The sequence below is a fragment of the Myotis nattereri genome (assembly GCF_964212035.1).
Source record: "Myotis nattereri genome assembly, chromosome: 7".
NCBI lineage: Eukaryota > Metazoa > Chordata > Mammalia > Chiroptera > Vespertilionidae > Myotis > Myotis nattereri.
In genome coordinates, this window is record NC_138082.1 from 15,611,829 (window position 1) to 15,629,393 (window position 17,565).

At 36.9% G+C, this 17,565-nt stretch overlaps 1 protein-coding gene across 1 annotated transcript in view; it reads left to right on the forward strand.

Annotated features, from left to right (window-relative positions):
* MAP2 (microtubule associated protein 2) overlaps positions 1 to 17,565 on the forward strand; it is a 231,955-nt gene that overhangs the window by 175,004 nt on the left and 39,386 nt on the right. Inside the window, exons 7-8 of the mRNA XM_081095227.1 lie at positions 12,344 to 12,457; positions 14,696 to 14,773. Coding sequence (XP_080951353.1) covers positions 12,344 to 12,457; positions 14,696 to 14,773 — 192 coding nt within the window. The remainder of the gene's footprint in view (positions 1 to 12,343; positions 12,458 to 14,695; positions 14,774 to 17,565) is intronic.

The window sequence follows — 17,565 nt, forward strand, 5'->3', positions numbered from 1 at the left end:
TGTATTAATTATCATTATTTTTATTATTATTAGTGGTGGTAGTGGTGTCAATATAGACAACAGAGTACTCATAAACAAGGAATGCTTTTCTACAAACCAGTATAATACAAGTTGTAGAGGGTGGGATTTGAATCAGAAACATTAAATAGGAAAATTTTGAAGGATCAAGGCATGAAGAGAGGAGGGCACATTAGAGTAAAATGATTGTGGGGAAAGAAATAATGTTATAGACCAAGATTATTCTTACCATCATATTCTGTAGCACCTGATATTATACCTCAAGTACTCAATAAGTATGTTGAGTGAGTGAATAAATGAATGAAGGAATCAATGAATAGAAAAGAAAAAGAAAGTCCTTTTCAAATTGATGGTGAAAACTATTGAAAAGTCTTCCTTTGTATCTTGGGCTCTCATCAGTTGAGTCTCATGGATTATTGTGAGGTTTATAATACAAGACAAAAATCTCTACAGGGTGTTTGGTCAAGCAGTGGAGAATCAACATCACTCACTATTTCAGTTTTTCAGTGGTCCTAGTGAACTATTTAAGAATACCTGATAAATCTATTTCTAGGTCAGTGTGTCCTCGACAGCTTGAAAAAATAATATAAATTAAAAAGAGACTAGTAGATTTTCTTTTAAATTATGGATTCAAGAGCATCCAAAATTAATTTTGATTTCAGCTTGCCATATATCACAGTAATTTTATATTACATTTGGGAGACTGATTATGAAAGCTTTATATGTATGTTCATAGTGACCAAGTTACAAAGAGCCAGCTGTGGATTACCAGGGTGATGTGTTCAATTCAAATTATGGTGTGATTTTAAACTAACTTCCCTTCAGAAATAACAGGCCAAGTATTGAATTATAAGTTATCTATGTGTGGGAAAAGAAAAATGTAAAATATTGTCTCCTCATGCTTATAGAGAATGTTCCAATGATAAATTCATGTGGAATTAAATATCTCTGTAAACTGCAGCTTAATAAAATAATAAATTTTATTATTGACAGTTTATAGGTAAATGTTTCACAAACTACAAACAAAAATAATTCCCAGTAAAAAAAAAGTGTTCTTAAATCTCAAATATTTTTTTTAAATGCTGTCCTTTGATGATGGGGACTACTGCTGAATATGAGCTGGCATGATATTTTGGGTTGTTTTCAAGAGGACCAGGAAGCTATATACTAGCCCACTCTTTTTATTTTTTTTTTAATTTAAATTCTTTATTGTTGAAAGTATTACATGTCTCCCTTTTTCCCCCATTGACCATTTCCTGGCCACTCCCACATCCTCAGCACATGCCCTGACCCCCCTAGTGTCTGTGTCCATTGGCTGATCTTTTAGCCCCTTCCTCTACCCTGCCTTCCCTCTGAGGTTTGAGGGCCTGTTCAATGTTTCTATGTCTCTGGATCTATTTTTGTTCATCGGTTTACATTGTTCATTATAGTCCACAAATAAGTGAGATCATGTGATACTTATCCTTCTCTGACTGGCTTATTTTGCTTAGCATAATGCTTTGCATACACTTATAATCTATCAGTGTATTGCGTTTCTCCCCTATAAAGGATGTTTCCCAGGGCATTGGTAACTTGAAGCATTTCCCAGTATCATCAGGTCCTTAGGTGGCCACCACATTACTGATTTCCTCTAAAGATCTTTCTTCTACTTTCCTTCTTTGCTATAGTCCTCTCTTGACGTTAGGAATAAATCTTTCCCCCAAGGTTGCTTATTTGTATTTATCTCTATAAACCAGATAAAATGTTAAATGAACTGCAATCATCACATCCCCCCTTCTCCCTTCCTTTATCAGTGTGGGCTTACTTCAACCAAAGGTCTTGCCTCATTCTTCCCCACCCTTTTTCAGTGTTCACCTTCATTCCTGGGCCCTAATAATTTTTAAAGATGCAAGCCCATAGTCAGTTTATCATTAATCTTATGCACTGAGACGTGGGATGGCAGGAAATGCTCGAAGGCAATAATGTTTTAAATTATATTTCTTTATAGATTATTCTTCTAGATTTTGTCTCCTTATAATGTTAAGCTAATCCATAGAAAGGTAGATTGAATTATTTGCTCATCTGATACAGCATAAGTTTTGATACTTTAAGGATTTTTCTTACATTTATTCATTCAGGTGTTCTTTTTAGAAGCCATCCCACAGTAGCTTTCAAAAATAAACGAGAAGCCATTGAGAATCTAGCCACTTGGGAACATTATTGTTATAATGAGAATAAAGCCATCATTTTTACATTTGTTTTCCAAAGTGTGAAATCAGAAGAGTAAAATCTTAAAATAAACCTGTCTGCTACTTTTCACCTTAAATTTGAAGTAAGAGGAATGCATTTTGGTCCCCACAGAGTTCCAATTCTGAGTGAAAATGAGCTTCGTCTTTAAGATTTTTATGTGAGGTGGGGCCCAAATTCATATTGGAATCCATGTCAAAATAACAAGAAGATAACTAGAAGGAACCAATAAGGTGGCCTTTCATAGTCCTCCTCTTTTCAGGTTTAGTCCCCATTCAAGATCTCATGACTACCGCCAGCATGCTGGTCTCCTGCCACATAGACCAGCACTCATTCAACAACCCATAGCACCAGACTGAGACCTGCACAGCCAGCCGCCTGGTGATCCGTTATAGCCAAAGAAGATAATCCCTATTGCAAAACTGCCACACCCATGTGCCTCTAAGCGTGACAGAAAAATCGTAATTTTATTCTCAGTTCTCAGCATGAATGGAGAAACATAGGAGGCAAATATGAGAAGTTGATAGATGCCAAAACATTGACATATTTCATTAAAATCATCCTTCCATGATTTTGACTATCCTAAGGTCTAATGCTTTGAACACTAGTAAGAAACACTAGTCAGAGTACAAAGAGCCTTCATGACCATCCACAGTCCACAGCTAGTGCCAGCTCTGAGTTAATGAAAGATTAAAGGGGAGTGTTTCTTGAGTTAACTCCTCACCCCACTCCCCAGGCATGCGTTGTTTCCCAGAATTTCTGGGAAGTCCACCCAGCTCTGTTCCCTGCGGAAGCAGCGAGATCTGGTAAAGCTCTTGAAGGTCATACAATGTTGCATTTCAGAATTTACCTTGAGCTGTGCCTTCCAAAACCCAGACTTGACCATCCTCGGTCAAGCAGCCAAGCAACGAACATACTCCGATGTGTCCATTTATTGCTGCTGAAATTACAAATTTAAGCTTGAAAATACATGATGAAGGAAAAGTTTGTCATCACTCTAACCTTCTATTTCCCTTTTCAACCTTTGAGTATGAGAACCTGCCTTTTCTTCTTCCACTTTCCTTTGTCAACATTCCTGGGTTTGAGATTTACTAGTAAGAGCTGTCATCCCATTCAAAAGATGGGCCCTAGGTGGTTTGGCTCAGTGGATAGAGCACCGGCCTGCAGACTGAAGGGTCCCAGGTTTGATTCCAGTCAAGGGCATGGCTGAAGGGTCCCAGGTTCAATTCCAGTCAAGGGCACATGCCTGGGCTGTGGGCTCAGTCCCTACTGGGGAGCATGCAGGAGGCAGCCAATCAATGATTCTCTCTTCCTCTCTGAAATCAATAAAAATATATTTTAAAAAATGTTTAAAAAGATGGCACATAGTATTTAACATTATATTCATGCACGCAGAGAAGATAGTGCAGGGCCTTCTCTTGCAGATAAACTAGAGCTACCTGCATCGCCCCCAAGGAAAATCAACAAGCTGGCCTGACAATACAAGAGGCTGCAGATTTTCTTTTCCTTGTTGCCATGCCAACCACTCATCGCTCCGCTGCCATTTCCCTGAGCTCCGCAGAGGAGTGTGCAGAGCAGAGGTATTTAGCATTTAAGGGTGGATCTGCGGAAAAGCACGGGGCCTCCCTGCGAAGCCTCTGGGCCTGGTGGCGCCGATGGATGAGGACAGAAAATGGGGACCTTTTCAGTGTTTTCCTTCAAAAGGTTAGGCATCTGGGGCTAGAAGGGTGAGCAAGACAAGAATTGATAGAAAAGGCAGTTCCACAAGGTTTGTATTTGTCACGTTTGCTTTGTCCTATGTGGTCTCTATACCATTTGAAGCATGGGTATGAGTATTAGCGTCAGCCATACTATGTGGCTTGTCTTGTTGGTAAATAGAAGGATCTGACCCTAATTGAGGGCTAGCTTGTGTGGAAATGACAATAAGGAATCGCATCTCTTACTTTTGTTAAGGCATGAGCTTGTGCATAGCAAGTATTGCTAGGTAGAGCTTTTATAATGTATTAGAAATTAGAGGAAAAGACGGGCACCAGGTAAGGTTGGTTGTTTCAATGTGCAATTATAGGGTAGTCCTTCCTGTAAAAATTTACCTCAGATCTATATTTGCTTGCTTTTCAGCCAGTCTTAGAGTAGGATGCGATTGTTTTAAGCCAGTAATTTTTAAATCAAAATATAAGAAATTTTGGTTTCCCTAGACCTCTTTTAATTAAACTGATGACTCAACAAATTAAAATGTGATTTTACTCCTTTGAATTTGAACTGCCTACAAAAACTTGAAGTCATGAAGACACTGTATCTAATACCATAGAATGTGATATTTAAAAATTAAGATTAATTTGCATATAAATTTATTCCCATGTATATTTTTCCAGAAAATGCCTCCCATGCACTTGTGGAAATAATTCTCCTTTCTTTACTGTCTAGTTTTGTGCTAAATGTCAGAACTATATCACATTGAATTTTAATTTTAATCAATACAACAGACTTGAGCCAAGAACAATTCAGATCTACTTCTAAAGTTATTCTTTCTGGCTTGTTCTGTAAATGTAAATGTAATTTAATTATCATTGTATTGTTTTTTTACTTGGTCCCTCCTCCTGATATTATATTTTCTAAGACTTTATCAAATTCTGCTGTCATGTTTTATCATCGTAATTTTCTTTTAATGTATTCAATTTTTGACATTTTAAAATTCTGCATTTGAGAAGAATTCTTAACATTTTATAAAATATTTGTAGTGTGCAGGTGAAAATAGTCATGAAACAAGTCTTTTTGGACTGTCTAAATATTTGTTTTGGTTAGGATTATGCATAATATTTATCTGTGTCATGTTACATTTCTAAGAATTCTCTCCACACAAAAGAAAAAAATTTTAATAGTAATTTGGAATATATTAATTGCTCTAATATCTTGAGAATATATTCATCATCAATCAATAATATATTTTTTCGAAAAGTAGGATGGGTGGGAGGATGGATGGATGATAGAGATATTTAGGTAGATGATAGATAGATAGATGATAGATAGATAGATAGATAGATAGATAGATAGATAGATGATAGGTAGATAGATAGATAAAGATTGTTTGTATATACCCAAGAAAAGTAGTACACCAAATACCACCCTGGGTGGTGGCTGTGGATTTGATTTCATTTGCTGTTGAGAGGTTAGTAGACTGGGGAGTACGTATCAGTCATCACTCCTCCCTCTTTCCTTCCCAAGCTACTGAGATGAACTGACTCTTTCCACTTCTTTGTATTAAGCCTTTTCCTCTCATTCCCTCACACTTCACTGCTCCTCAGCACATTACATAAAGCATGTGCTTTGACTGTCAGGGGAGTCTGGAAAGTCATATCAGGAGCAGATGAACAGAACAACTGGTGCTGCATTGCAGACTTGGTAGTTTAAGCATGATCTGACTTGGCATCATGAGTCCCGAGGGGAAAAGAACACTGAACCAAATGCCTGCTACCCGCTCACTGTGTGGCTCATCTCACAGAATGAGTCACCAGCCAGCAGCACTCAGAGAAAATACAATTCAAAACCCAGCCACGCTGATGAGCAAAGAAAAGAGGAAAACATATCTCCTGGGCTCTTGTTGCAACTTTTAACAAAGATGCAAATGCTAGGTGGTTATTAGGACACATAAATGAGAGTTAAACGTTTGCTTTTACAGTTGATTTCAGCATTACTCAAAACTTGAAAAGACATTAGGCAAAAATGGATAATAAGGGATGAGTCAAGATTCAGAGAAAAATCACCTTTAATAGAGATGATTCAGCTTCAGCAACCTGAAAATTAGACTCAATATTTTCGGTCCAAATTTCCTATTTGTAAACACAGGTCAAAGCCTCTCTGATGCTTGCATAGGAGACTGGAGCATGGTCAGTCCTCTAACTGAACTAACAGTCTTCTCTTTTGCAAAACACGTTACGTTTGCTGTGAAAGGATATATTGGGAAGAAAGTCAAGAAAGGATACAGTGGAAGACTACATGTGGTTGTTTCATCACGTGTAGCATGATGACATTTGAAAGAGTGTGTGCTATAGGAGAGACGACCAGGAGTCCATGATCAAAGGCCCAGAGCTGATGTTGATTTTATCCTCTCAAATGAATCTCTTCCTTTTCCGAACATTCCCATGCACCATGTTTATATCCCACTAATGGCATTGATCATATTGAACATGTTACTGAGGTTACTTGTTACTTGTTTTAATCCCCATCACTAGGTTGTGTTTTGAGGTTGTAGTTGTCTGTGCTTTCTTTATCTTCATGTTCCTTTTGGTATATAATGTGGTACTTATTTTGTATAGTTGGTGCCAATTAATAGTTTTGAATTGATATCAAGAAGAGAGAGCGTTGCCTGGCCAGGGTGGCTCCGCGATTGAATGTCGACCTATGAACAAGGAGGTCACAGTTCAATTCCTGGTCAGGGCACATGCCTGGATTGTGGGCGAACTTGATCCCCAGTGTGGGGCAGGCAGGAGGCAGCCAATCAATGATTCTCTATCATCATTGATGTTTCTCTCTCTCTCTCTCTCTCTCTCTCTCTCTCTCTCTCTCTCTCTCTCCCTCCCTCCCTCCCTCCCTCCCTCCCTCCCTCTCTGAAATCAATAAAATATTTTTTAAAAGAAGATGAGAGAGTTAGTATCCACGTTCTGTTTGAGAATCTAAATTACATAAAATGGGGCTACAAAAATTATATCACAGTGTGAGCAATACACTTGTGGGAAAGGTTTCATGACAGTTTTTACTTTGACAGCAAACTTCTCTTTTTGGAAACAGACACAAACTCCAAGCTCAAATACAACATTTTTTAGGTGAAGGATTTCTATAAAAGTTGGGAAGGTGTGATTGATAAGCTGGAAAGGGGAATGAAAATGAATCAGAAAAACCAAGCTGTTTTTAGACATAGTCTTAAAACAAGGAATTGAAAAAAAAAAAAAAAAACAAGGAATTGATCAACCTCTTCATGATCAGGGCTACTGTTGATGACATATTGAAATTGTAATTTTGTTTAAAATAAAAGTTACAAGTCCTGATTTTGAAAATTTCTTTTTTTCATATCTTGTACAATAAATTGACATATTATTGACATATTTTACTAAGAAAATAAAATGAAAATTTTTGAAATCTGATTTCAAATCATATATCTCTTTCATAGAGTTGTGTTTTTTATGCCAAATGAAGCTCTGTGTTTGTAGATGTACTATAGCTTTTAGTTATAGTAACATCTGCCTATCTAAGACCTTTCCTTAGCAAAGTTATATTAATTTAATATACTTCCCCCCTCGCCTAAATTTAAATGCTAGGCAGATCCTAAACTGTGGATAGGAAACCACCCTCCATCCTATTGCAAAGTCCAGTTGCCTGGTCCAGTGTAATCCTACCTACCTAGATAGCATCCCATTCTTACATTTTTCTCAGCCCTGATCTCCATCCAAATTGATCCACCTTTCTCTTTCTGCTGGGCTCCTCCATAGGACAACCAGAGCTATTGCAATAATGAGTTACAGTGTTATGCTTTCTAGATATCATTTGCATCCGGTTATAGCATCAATGTCTTCAAATAAAAGTGAGTCATTTGACAGTTTCTAGTATGATATAGATGGTACCCGCAATCTGCAAGTATTTCTAGAGGTGGACTTGGTAGCAATGAGGCCCAGTACACAGAGAAGAGATATAGATTGAAATGTGTATGTGCCATTGAGTCAGTCCTGTCCTCAACACTCCTTAGAGAATGTGATGTTTCAAGACAGAATAAAATCCAGTTTCTCCCAAGTTTACAAGGAGTAGTACAATTTTAATATTTTTTACCAGATGCAAAAATGAGTGCACAATACTACATTGAGAAAAATACCACCAACCGCAAAAACTTTAACTAGAATATGATAATATAAAGTGAGACTAAATGTACTTCTACTTAAATGTGTTTTTTTTCCCGTTTCCAGTTGTACCCTTAAAATTAGAAGCAAAATTTTGTAGTAGGTACTATTTCTGATCTGTACTTTGCTTTTCTAATTACTTTTAACTTCGTTATAGTATCCTGAACTTGTGGTATCCTTGCACTGATAGCATTAATTTATTATACTTCCCTCCCTGGGCTAAATTTAAATGCTAGGCAGATTTTGTTCAAGCTCTAAACCCTTCATTTGAGTAAGTTAAATTGTCAATCTAAATAAATTGTGGATTTGAGCATATAGATTGAGGTAAAACAAAAAGAATGAGGGAAATTCTCCTGGACTCAGACCCTGTACAAGTGTATTCCCTACCAATCTTAGCTCCACTGGGTTGCCTTTGCATTTGTGAAGAGAACCATATGAGGGACTGTGGATAATTCAGCCAAAATCAGTGGCCATTGCTAGGAAAAGCTTAAAGAACAAAAGCAAAACATGTCCTTCAGTGACTTTGCCCCATTTCAAGCATAATTTCAATGCAGGAACACCAGGTCCTACTCTTCTTTATACCAATCATAATGACCTAGCATAGTTCTATCTTCAGTGGGTGCGATACAAAATCTGTCCAGTTTCAGTACCCATCATAACTAAACTTTGTGCAGTCGTGATTCCTTACCTTAAACGCATTTATCCCCATAAACTAACTTTACCTCAAATGCATTTCCCCCCATAAACTAGAATTTTCTTTGTTTTAATCAGGAAGTCTTTAGGAAAAAGAAGTCTTTGGAAGACAAAGCTGGTAGGCAAAGATCGACAGCTGCAGTGTTGGCCTGGGTGACCCTTTGAGATCAATTGGAGTCCTGCTAGGGAGGGGTATGCCTGCTGGCTCTTTCACGCTAAGGTGCCAGGGAAACAAACAAAAAACCCAACAATCTGTTCTTTTAATTTCCTTCATCACCAGTTGATTACAGGAAATAGTTTCAGAGAAACCATGTACTCTCCAAAGGAAGCCAGGAACTTACCTTTTTCCCTGTGTTTGTGCATTTATGTCGGGCATTTGTTTAGCAGACCTCTTCGAACTGCACAGTGCTTTCCTTGTTGACTAGCTTCCATTGGCAGCAGCAATTAGCATCGGTTTCCTAGGCAACCATTCTGTACCCCACTGAGAAAAACCTTTTCTTGACAGGAGCATTCTGTCTAAAATTGTCTTGTTTTCCTTCTTTCACAAGTGTACAGTAGGCTTGTCGTTTCTTTTAACACAGCACTATTATGCCTGATGTTCTTAAAAGCAGAAACATTCACTGGCTTTTATATTATATATGGTTGAATTTATTATCAATGCCACTTACTTCTCTCTTAACAACCTGAAAGAAATCAACAAAAATATGTTCTCAGGCTTATGCCAACTTTCTTTCTTTCTTTCTTTCTTTCTTTCTTTCTTTCTTTCTTTCTTTCTTTCTTTCTTTCTTTCTTTCTTTCCTTCTTTCCTTCTTCACTCCCTCCCTCCCTTCCTCCCTCCCTCTCCCCTACTTCCCTCCCTCCCTCCCTCCCTTCCTCCCTCCCTCCCTCCCTCCCTCCCTCCCTCCCTTCCTTCCTTCCTTCCTTCCTTCCTTCCTTCCTTCCTTCCTTCCTTCCTTCCTTGTTGTTCATAGTGTAATTGCTGAGCCTTGCTTGCTCACCGAGTCACAGCTAGTCCTGATGAAAACACAAAGGGTCCACTTTCAAATTCCAACCTCTGTGTATACCAACAGTGCCATAGATGGCTCTGAAGCAAGTTCAAGTTTTCAGGGCCACTGAGAAAGTTACAACTGCATTGCTTGGTTATATATCAACCACACAATGTCTATAAATTAATATAACAAAATAACTAACCTAAAATATGTGCTAAAAACCAGGCCTAAGACTGTCTTAAAATTTCTGATGTAAGTTAAGATACTGTGACTAGAAGAAGAGCATAGCATGAATCAGCATCATAGAAAAATCAGAGCACTGCAATAGTTAGAAATGCTGGATAGTATGGTACAACCATAGAGTCACATTTACTATATCACTTTTGTTTAAGTAATAAGTGGCATGAGCCTGATATACTGTCTGTGAGGCAGTGACCCAACATTCAGGCAAGGAAGTACTCACTGGGAAAAATGACAGAATCATCTCAATGGATGACAGAAGTTTTTAAGTTTTTATCAACATATCAATCAAACAATGATCATAGACTTAGACGTTAGCAAGACAGCAAGAGAGATTAAAACAGTGTTATGTAATTTAAATAAGCATTTAATATACATTATTTCATTTAATTGTCACAGCACATTAAAATATGAATGCCACTTTTATTCCCCTTAGCATGGGGAATCTGAAGGTCAGAGAGATTGTCACTTACTGACCCCCCGCTGGCCTGGTCACCCCCAACTGCCCCCTGCTGCTGCCTGGTCGCCCCCAACTGCTCTGCAGCTGACCTGGTTGCCCCTAACTGCTCCCCCACCGGCCTGGTTGCCTCTTATTGCCCCCTCACCAGCATGGTCACCCCAAACTGCCCCCCTCTGCTGGCCTGGTTGCCCCATGTAGCCTGCTGTTCAGTCATTGGTCATCTCTCACTAACCCCCTGCCGGCCTTGTCGCCCCACACAGCCTGCCAGCCTGCTGTTCAGTCGTTACTGTTAGTTACTGTGACCGCATCCCGGACAATTTGCATATCCCTCTATTATTAGTATAGATTACTTAGGTGAAATGTAAGTAGATTAGCATGATATTTTGTGTGTGTGTGTGTGTATTATCAAGTCGGTTTCTGTGGATGAGAGCATGTCTCAGTTTGTTCTTATATCTATTTGGCCCCTGTTTATCTTTCCACCAATATATTTCCCCAATACAAAGAAAAACAATTATTTCTTACGAGAATTCAATTTATCTGTTGAAGACTGCTTTGATCCTGGTTTTTGAAGTTTTTAAAACAGACTCTACTTTTTAACCTGCAGATGTTTATCTATATAATGATGACCTGTTATCATCTGTTCCCTGGGTTATATCTTTAAATCCTTTATTTTGTATCAGCCTAAAATTAATAACATTTATTAGATGTTATAAGATGAATTGTTTTTAAAAAGTTGCTTTTAATGTTTTTCTTCCAACCGATTTTTAGGCAGATCACATAACAGATTATTCCCAAGTTGTCTTTCATTTTACTTAGGTGACTTGAGTTTACAGCTATGTCCTGAGATGTTTTTGTATTACTGTCTCATAACCAGAATGACACTATTGATAAAAAAAAAAAAATAGCCAGTTAATATTCAAATACTGGTTATAAGTTTCTCACAGACTGATCATTTTATTGACCAAGCCTTCCCCCTTTTAATGAAACTTTTGTACTGACTAGGTAGGTATATATCATAGACCTTAAAGATCTAATGAAATACATGGAAATGATATATAAGAGCTACTACCTCCCTAATCACAGCTGGTCCTGATGAAAACGCAAAGGGTCCATTTTCAAAATCCAACCTTGTACTAGTATATACCAACAATGTCTACATAGCAGATGTTTAAAGATGTTTTAAAGATCTTTAAGACATCTGCTATGTAGAAAAGTAGTAGCTCTTATATAAAGTAGTAGCTCTTATATACCATTTCCATGTATTTCATTCAAACTTTATCTTCTCAGGTTTTTCTGAATTGGTCTTATGTGCGTTGATCCTGTTTAATCACAAATTCATATTTTGAGGCATCTTTGTTAGGTTTTAAATCATGGTATTAATGTAGATCAGTGTAGAAACTTATTATAATGACACTTTTCTAAAAACACTGTAACAAAACTAAAAAACATATTTTAAGTTAAATCCAAAATGAATTCTCTCTTCTCTTTAAATTTGTTTTTCTAGGTACAAAAAATTACATTTTTTTCTGTCTATATCAACAGCTTTTAAAAAATAAACTGCCATACCTATTACTTATTTTTCTTTCATTCTGTGTTTATTTTGCTTATACTACCAATTCCTTTTACTTTCTCTTTTTTCTTTTCCTTTTTATGGTTACAATATATGTATTTGTATTTTTTCTGCAATTTAATACATTTTATTGTACTTTTTGGGGGGGAGAAGACAAAGGAAATGAAATTGTAATTGACTGTGTTATTTACTTTCCCTCTTTGCTACCTGTTTTAGACATTTCACCATTTTATTTTATTTTATTTTTTGCTCTTTATTACAGAGGAAGTGTCTGCAAGGATAGTTCAAGTAGTCACGGCTGAGGCTGTAGCAGTTCTGAAAGGTGAACAAGAGAAAGACGCTCAGCATAAAGATCAGCCTGCAGCCCTGCCTTTAGGTAAATGAGAAAACCTCAGACCAGGGGCTGTGTCTGCTGTTCCCTGGTCACAGATCAAGTCTTCATGTTCAAAGAGAGGCCATATCTCATACTTCATTCATCAGAAACCTCTGTTGGGGTGCACTGGGATGTATGGTATTTGCACCTTTTGCAACAGGGTCATTGCGGTACTTGAGTAGTCTTTAGGGTAGATAAGCTTATAGTTAGACTTTTCCGCTAAATTATTTTTAATTTTTCATTTCTAGACCACACAAGATAATTATTATAAAAATCAAGCCAATGCACTTTTATCTCATCGCCCCCATTCATAAGGAAAATGCGCTAATGCAGTGGTCGGCAAACCGTGGCTCACGAGCCACATGCGGCTCTTTGGCTCCTTGAGTGTGGCTCTTCCACAAAATACCGACTTCTGCGCATGGGCCACAAAGTTTCAATCGCACTGTACATGTGCTCCTGCACGTGGTATTTTGTGGAAGAGCCACACTCAAGGGACCAAAGAGCCGCATGTGGCTCGCAAGCCGCGGTTTGCCGACCACGGCACTAATGCTTTAATTAGATATAATTGTTTCCCTTTTGTGGGTTTTGGTAAATGATTGTCTATATACTATAGTCTTCTTTGGGTCTCCCTGAACCAGCTACATAAAACCTATGGCCAGAGCTTTGTTAGAATTCAATTCTTTGTGTCCCATGTAAGATACTGGTCTTCACTTGTTTCATTTAAGGACGCTCAGATGGCATTTCTCTCTCCTTTGGTCACAAGTCAAATGCCTTTCAGGGCCAAACAAAGAGGTAATGTGATGGTGCTTGCCAACAAAACACTCTCAGCCATGGGCTTATGGCCCCTACTCTCCATAAATATAGATAGGTGATTGATAGATGATGATGATAGATAGATAGATAGATAGATAGATAGATAGATAGATAGATAGATATGCTGAAACACAAGAAAGGAAACTTCTCAGGTTCAACTGGTAGGTTTATTTTATAAGTACATAGATGTAATCCATAGGAAGGCATGTTTTTTAAAGCCTAAAAATAGAACATAACCTTTTTTCCTCTTACAGTCTAATGTACCCTTAATATTTTATCTTCTGATCAGTGATTTCTCAATTGTCTATTAAAAATTAAGCAATCAAAAGTCCACTTTCCCAGAATCATAATTTAAAATATTCTCATTAGTTACAATCAAATGTTCTTTATCTATTTATTGCTTTTCTCCTAAAACTGAGAGGGAACAGTTATCTAAAACATTGACCTTTTTTGTCTGGTTCACCTCTGTTGCTTGAAATAAAAGAAACCCTCACCTTTTCCTTTTCAACCTGAAATCTTAAAGTATGCCATGGAAAGGGCCACAGGGTCAAGGAGCTGAAGAGTCACCTGCCATCCCAATGCTACCTCTGCTAACTGCTTTATGAAATAAAAATTTACATAATCTTTAGAATAGATCTTACCACTGGCCTTGACTAATGAATATGTCCTTTTGAAATCACTTACCTTCATAAGAATGGTCATAAAGTGTCTTGAGGAAACTTAGCATTAACTGTAAATGAATTACAGCGTTCAGAACCTTTCTCTTTGGTCCTTCTTCATGTAAAATGCCAAAGACAGAAGATTACTCAGCTCCCACTGGAACATGTTTCTGTCTGAAGATTGCCTCTGGCTATGACCACTTCATTTTTCTGTTCTGAAAGTACATGCAGATGATGGGTTTCGGTATTAGACTCAGTGGACAAAATGCCATTTAGAAAATACATTATCTAAAATAACTGTGAATAATCAAGGTAACATTGATCAAGAAGTTGAACAATGTTACCTTGTTGAACAATAAAGAATTCTATTATTTTTTCAGTCCATCAAGCCAAATGTAAACTAAAATGCCTGCCCATGTGTGTTTGAATATATAGTAGATTAGGGCCAGGATGAAATATTTTATTAATTAAACAGGCAGACACAAATTAATGGGATTAATGATGGACTTTTAGCAGGTATCTATAATCCATTTTTATGGAGAAGACAAAATGATTACTTTTAAATATTAAATGCTCTTCTTTCTTTTTAGGTTTTCAAAAATGTGTGAATCAGGTAATGGAGCTAAAAATAAGTCAAGTGCAACTTACTATTGAGTCTTTCCTGGAATGTCATAGCAAGGACTTTTTATAGATGGCAGAGCTGCCTACACATCTGCTGGCCTAAAAGAATTAATTGTCGTATCTCATTTTTTTATTGTTTGATCTTTAGCAGCTGAAGAGACAGCTAATCTGCCTCCTTCTCCACCTCCATCACCAGCCTCAGAAAGGACTGTCGCCGTGGAGGCAGGTAAGGACTATGGGACTGTTTCAGGTTTATCTTCTGGTAAAGGGTAAATAAACATCAATCCATCAATCCATAAGCACTGGACTTTAGTATAAGCTAGTCTGTGACCCAGCTTGGGAGCTCTCTGTTTCAAATAGTCAAGAGGAAACAAAGACTTTAATAAACAAATGTATAATCATTTATCTACGTAAAATCAGAAGTGGAGGAATATGGTAAACAAAAAGGGAAAAAGATGTTTGATGAAGGAAATGATAACTTTGTGCTTAAGTTGCTAGAATAACTACAGAGAACCAGTTCACTTAATATAGAATGTTTTGACAATAATGATATAATTTTACCTTACAAGTGACTAAACAAAAAAATATATATTGATGAACTCAACACTTCCTTATGGAAGTGTTGTCAGGAATTGTCTGTTTTGCTGAACATTGTATTGCCAAGGTCTTCCCCAGGACCTGGGCTGTTGCAAACTCTCAGTAAATGTTCATGAATAAATAAAGAAGTTAATGAGTGAAGCTGATGCAGAGAGCAATGAACTGGAAGCTGAGATCATGGCTTCTTTCCTGCTGAGACCTGTTATTGTCCATGAATCTATTTATGCAATTTATTCAACCTGAAAAGCCATGTCAGCTTTTGAATTCTCATTGATAAAAACAGAGGGATGCCTTTGAAGAATATTCATTCAGAATCTGAGATGAATGGCATCATTTAAAAGCAAACTATTATTGGTTCTTAGATCAGTTAACTTTTATGTATTGTTTGAGTTATGGGAGAAAGCAAAGGAAAGCTACAGCTCAATTATTAATATAATTTAGTTTTCATATACTAAAATCAGAAATTTAATACTAATGCATTTTGCTCATTTATTTCTTCATTTATTTTTCCTTTTGTTGTCCCTCTTAGAGATCATTTTATTATGTTAGAAATAGAAACATCACAAAGGACTCATTGTCTTTTTATAATTTGTAATTAGATTCAAATAAAATATTCTTTGATTTCCTCAGATTTTCCTAAATTACTAAACTACAAATGATTAATACATATAATTTACTTTTGTCACAGATTTAGAGACCAAAACTTTTTGTTTCTTAAACTGAAGGCTTTTTTCAAACTTACTGCCTGAAATATTGTTAAACAAACTAAATTACTTTAATAAATACAAGAAAATTTGGGGATTTTGATCAGTACATATAATTAGTTTCATAAAAGCCACTGATTATTAATTAATTCTCTGAAAATGTGATTTGATCTTTTAATTCATAGATTTGAACAATTCTTTTTGCCTTATGTTCATCCATTCATTGAGCAGATATTTATGGAGACCCTACAATGTATGCAGTTCTCTTCAAATTCTGGGTGTACAGTAGTGAACAGAACAGACATGATCCCCGTTTGTAGGAAGCACACTGTCTGGTGGAAAGAACAGAAATCCAATAAATAAGCTGACACATAATTTTGAATTGGTAGTACTAGGAAGGAAAAGAACAGGGACTTTTACATTGGAATAAGAGGGATCTTAGTTTATTGGATGGTAAGGGACAGTTAAGAAGCGGAGCCTAGAAGCTTGAATAAGTGTTGGTCAAGCAAAGGTGGAGGGAAGGGTATTTGGGGCAGAGAGGCCAGGATATGCAAGGGCATTTAGGTGGGCAAGGGCATGACGTGTTCTAGGAACTGAAGGAGTTTCACGGCTAATGGTGAGTGAAAAGCAGGCAGAGTAGTGAAGAATTTGAGAGTAAGCAGCAGCCAACTGGGTTGAGGGGCCTGGATTTCACTCTGAATACAGCGATGATAGTACCTCCCTCAGGTCATTGAAAATGTTTCTGAGCTCCCTACTCACAGCCTTTCAGGTGTCAGAGAATCCTTTTAACCCAGAGAGGGGTGTGGCTCCAAGTCTGCTGAGATCACATAATTACTCTTCTTTCTCCCATGTGGGAGTTGGAGCAGAAAGGGGCCTAGGGTCTCCATCCATCTGGGGATTCACCCTGTGTGCCTTTCAAGAGGGGGAGGGTTATAATGAATATAATGAAAACATAAATAAAATGTAGAATCGCATTTACATTTTAGTAACTTAGGTGTCACTATCCAGAGTATAACCCTCCCTTATATTTCAGTATTGCTTTCCCCAGGCTGTTTCAATATATTCTAAGAAAATGTCAACTTACCACTTCCTATTGAAAGCAATTCAAAGATATTTTATTCTGAACATTTTCAAACTTATATTCTTATTAAAAATTTTCAAAAAATATTGAGCTATACAAAGTCTTAATGATTTGCTTTAGGATAACCATTTTTGAGTTATATATATATTTTTAATTTTGTTTTATTGCTTAAAATATTACAAAGAGTAGTACATATGTCTCCTTTTTATTGAGTTGTATTTTTAAAGTATGCATTTTACAAGCTTTACCTAATTAATTTAAAAGACCAAGTAGTATTCTCACTTTAAATATGTGAAAGATACATGGTTTGGACAATTAAACCATCCCCTCCTTTTTCTTTTTAACCACTCTTAAAGTATGTCTAAAAACTTTTTAAAGTTTGTTTATCAGAAAATAAATTAGTGACAAGCCACAAGATAGGATTCAACTCTTCAATTTGTCAAACCAATTGGTTTTGTAAAGACCCTGCCAAAATTCAGTTACTGTATTGCTCATAGCAGGTCCAGGGGAAATGGAACAAGTGAGGTTTTTTGCTAGAGTTTTTTTAAACTTTTTGACGCACCCTCAAAACAACTGTAATCTAAGGGCACCGTGACTGCCACAGGCCAATCTCCTTTTACAAATGCAAGAGCCCTT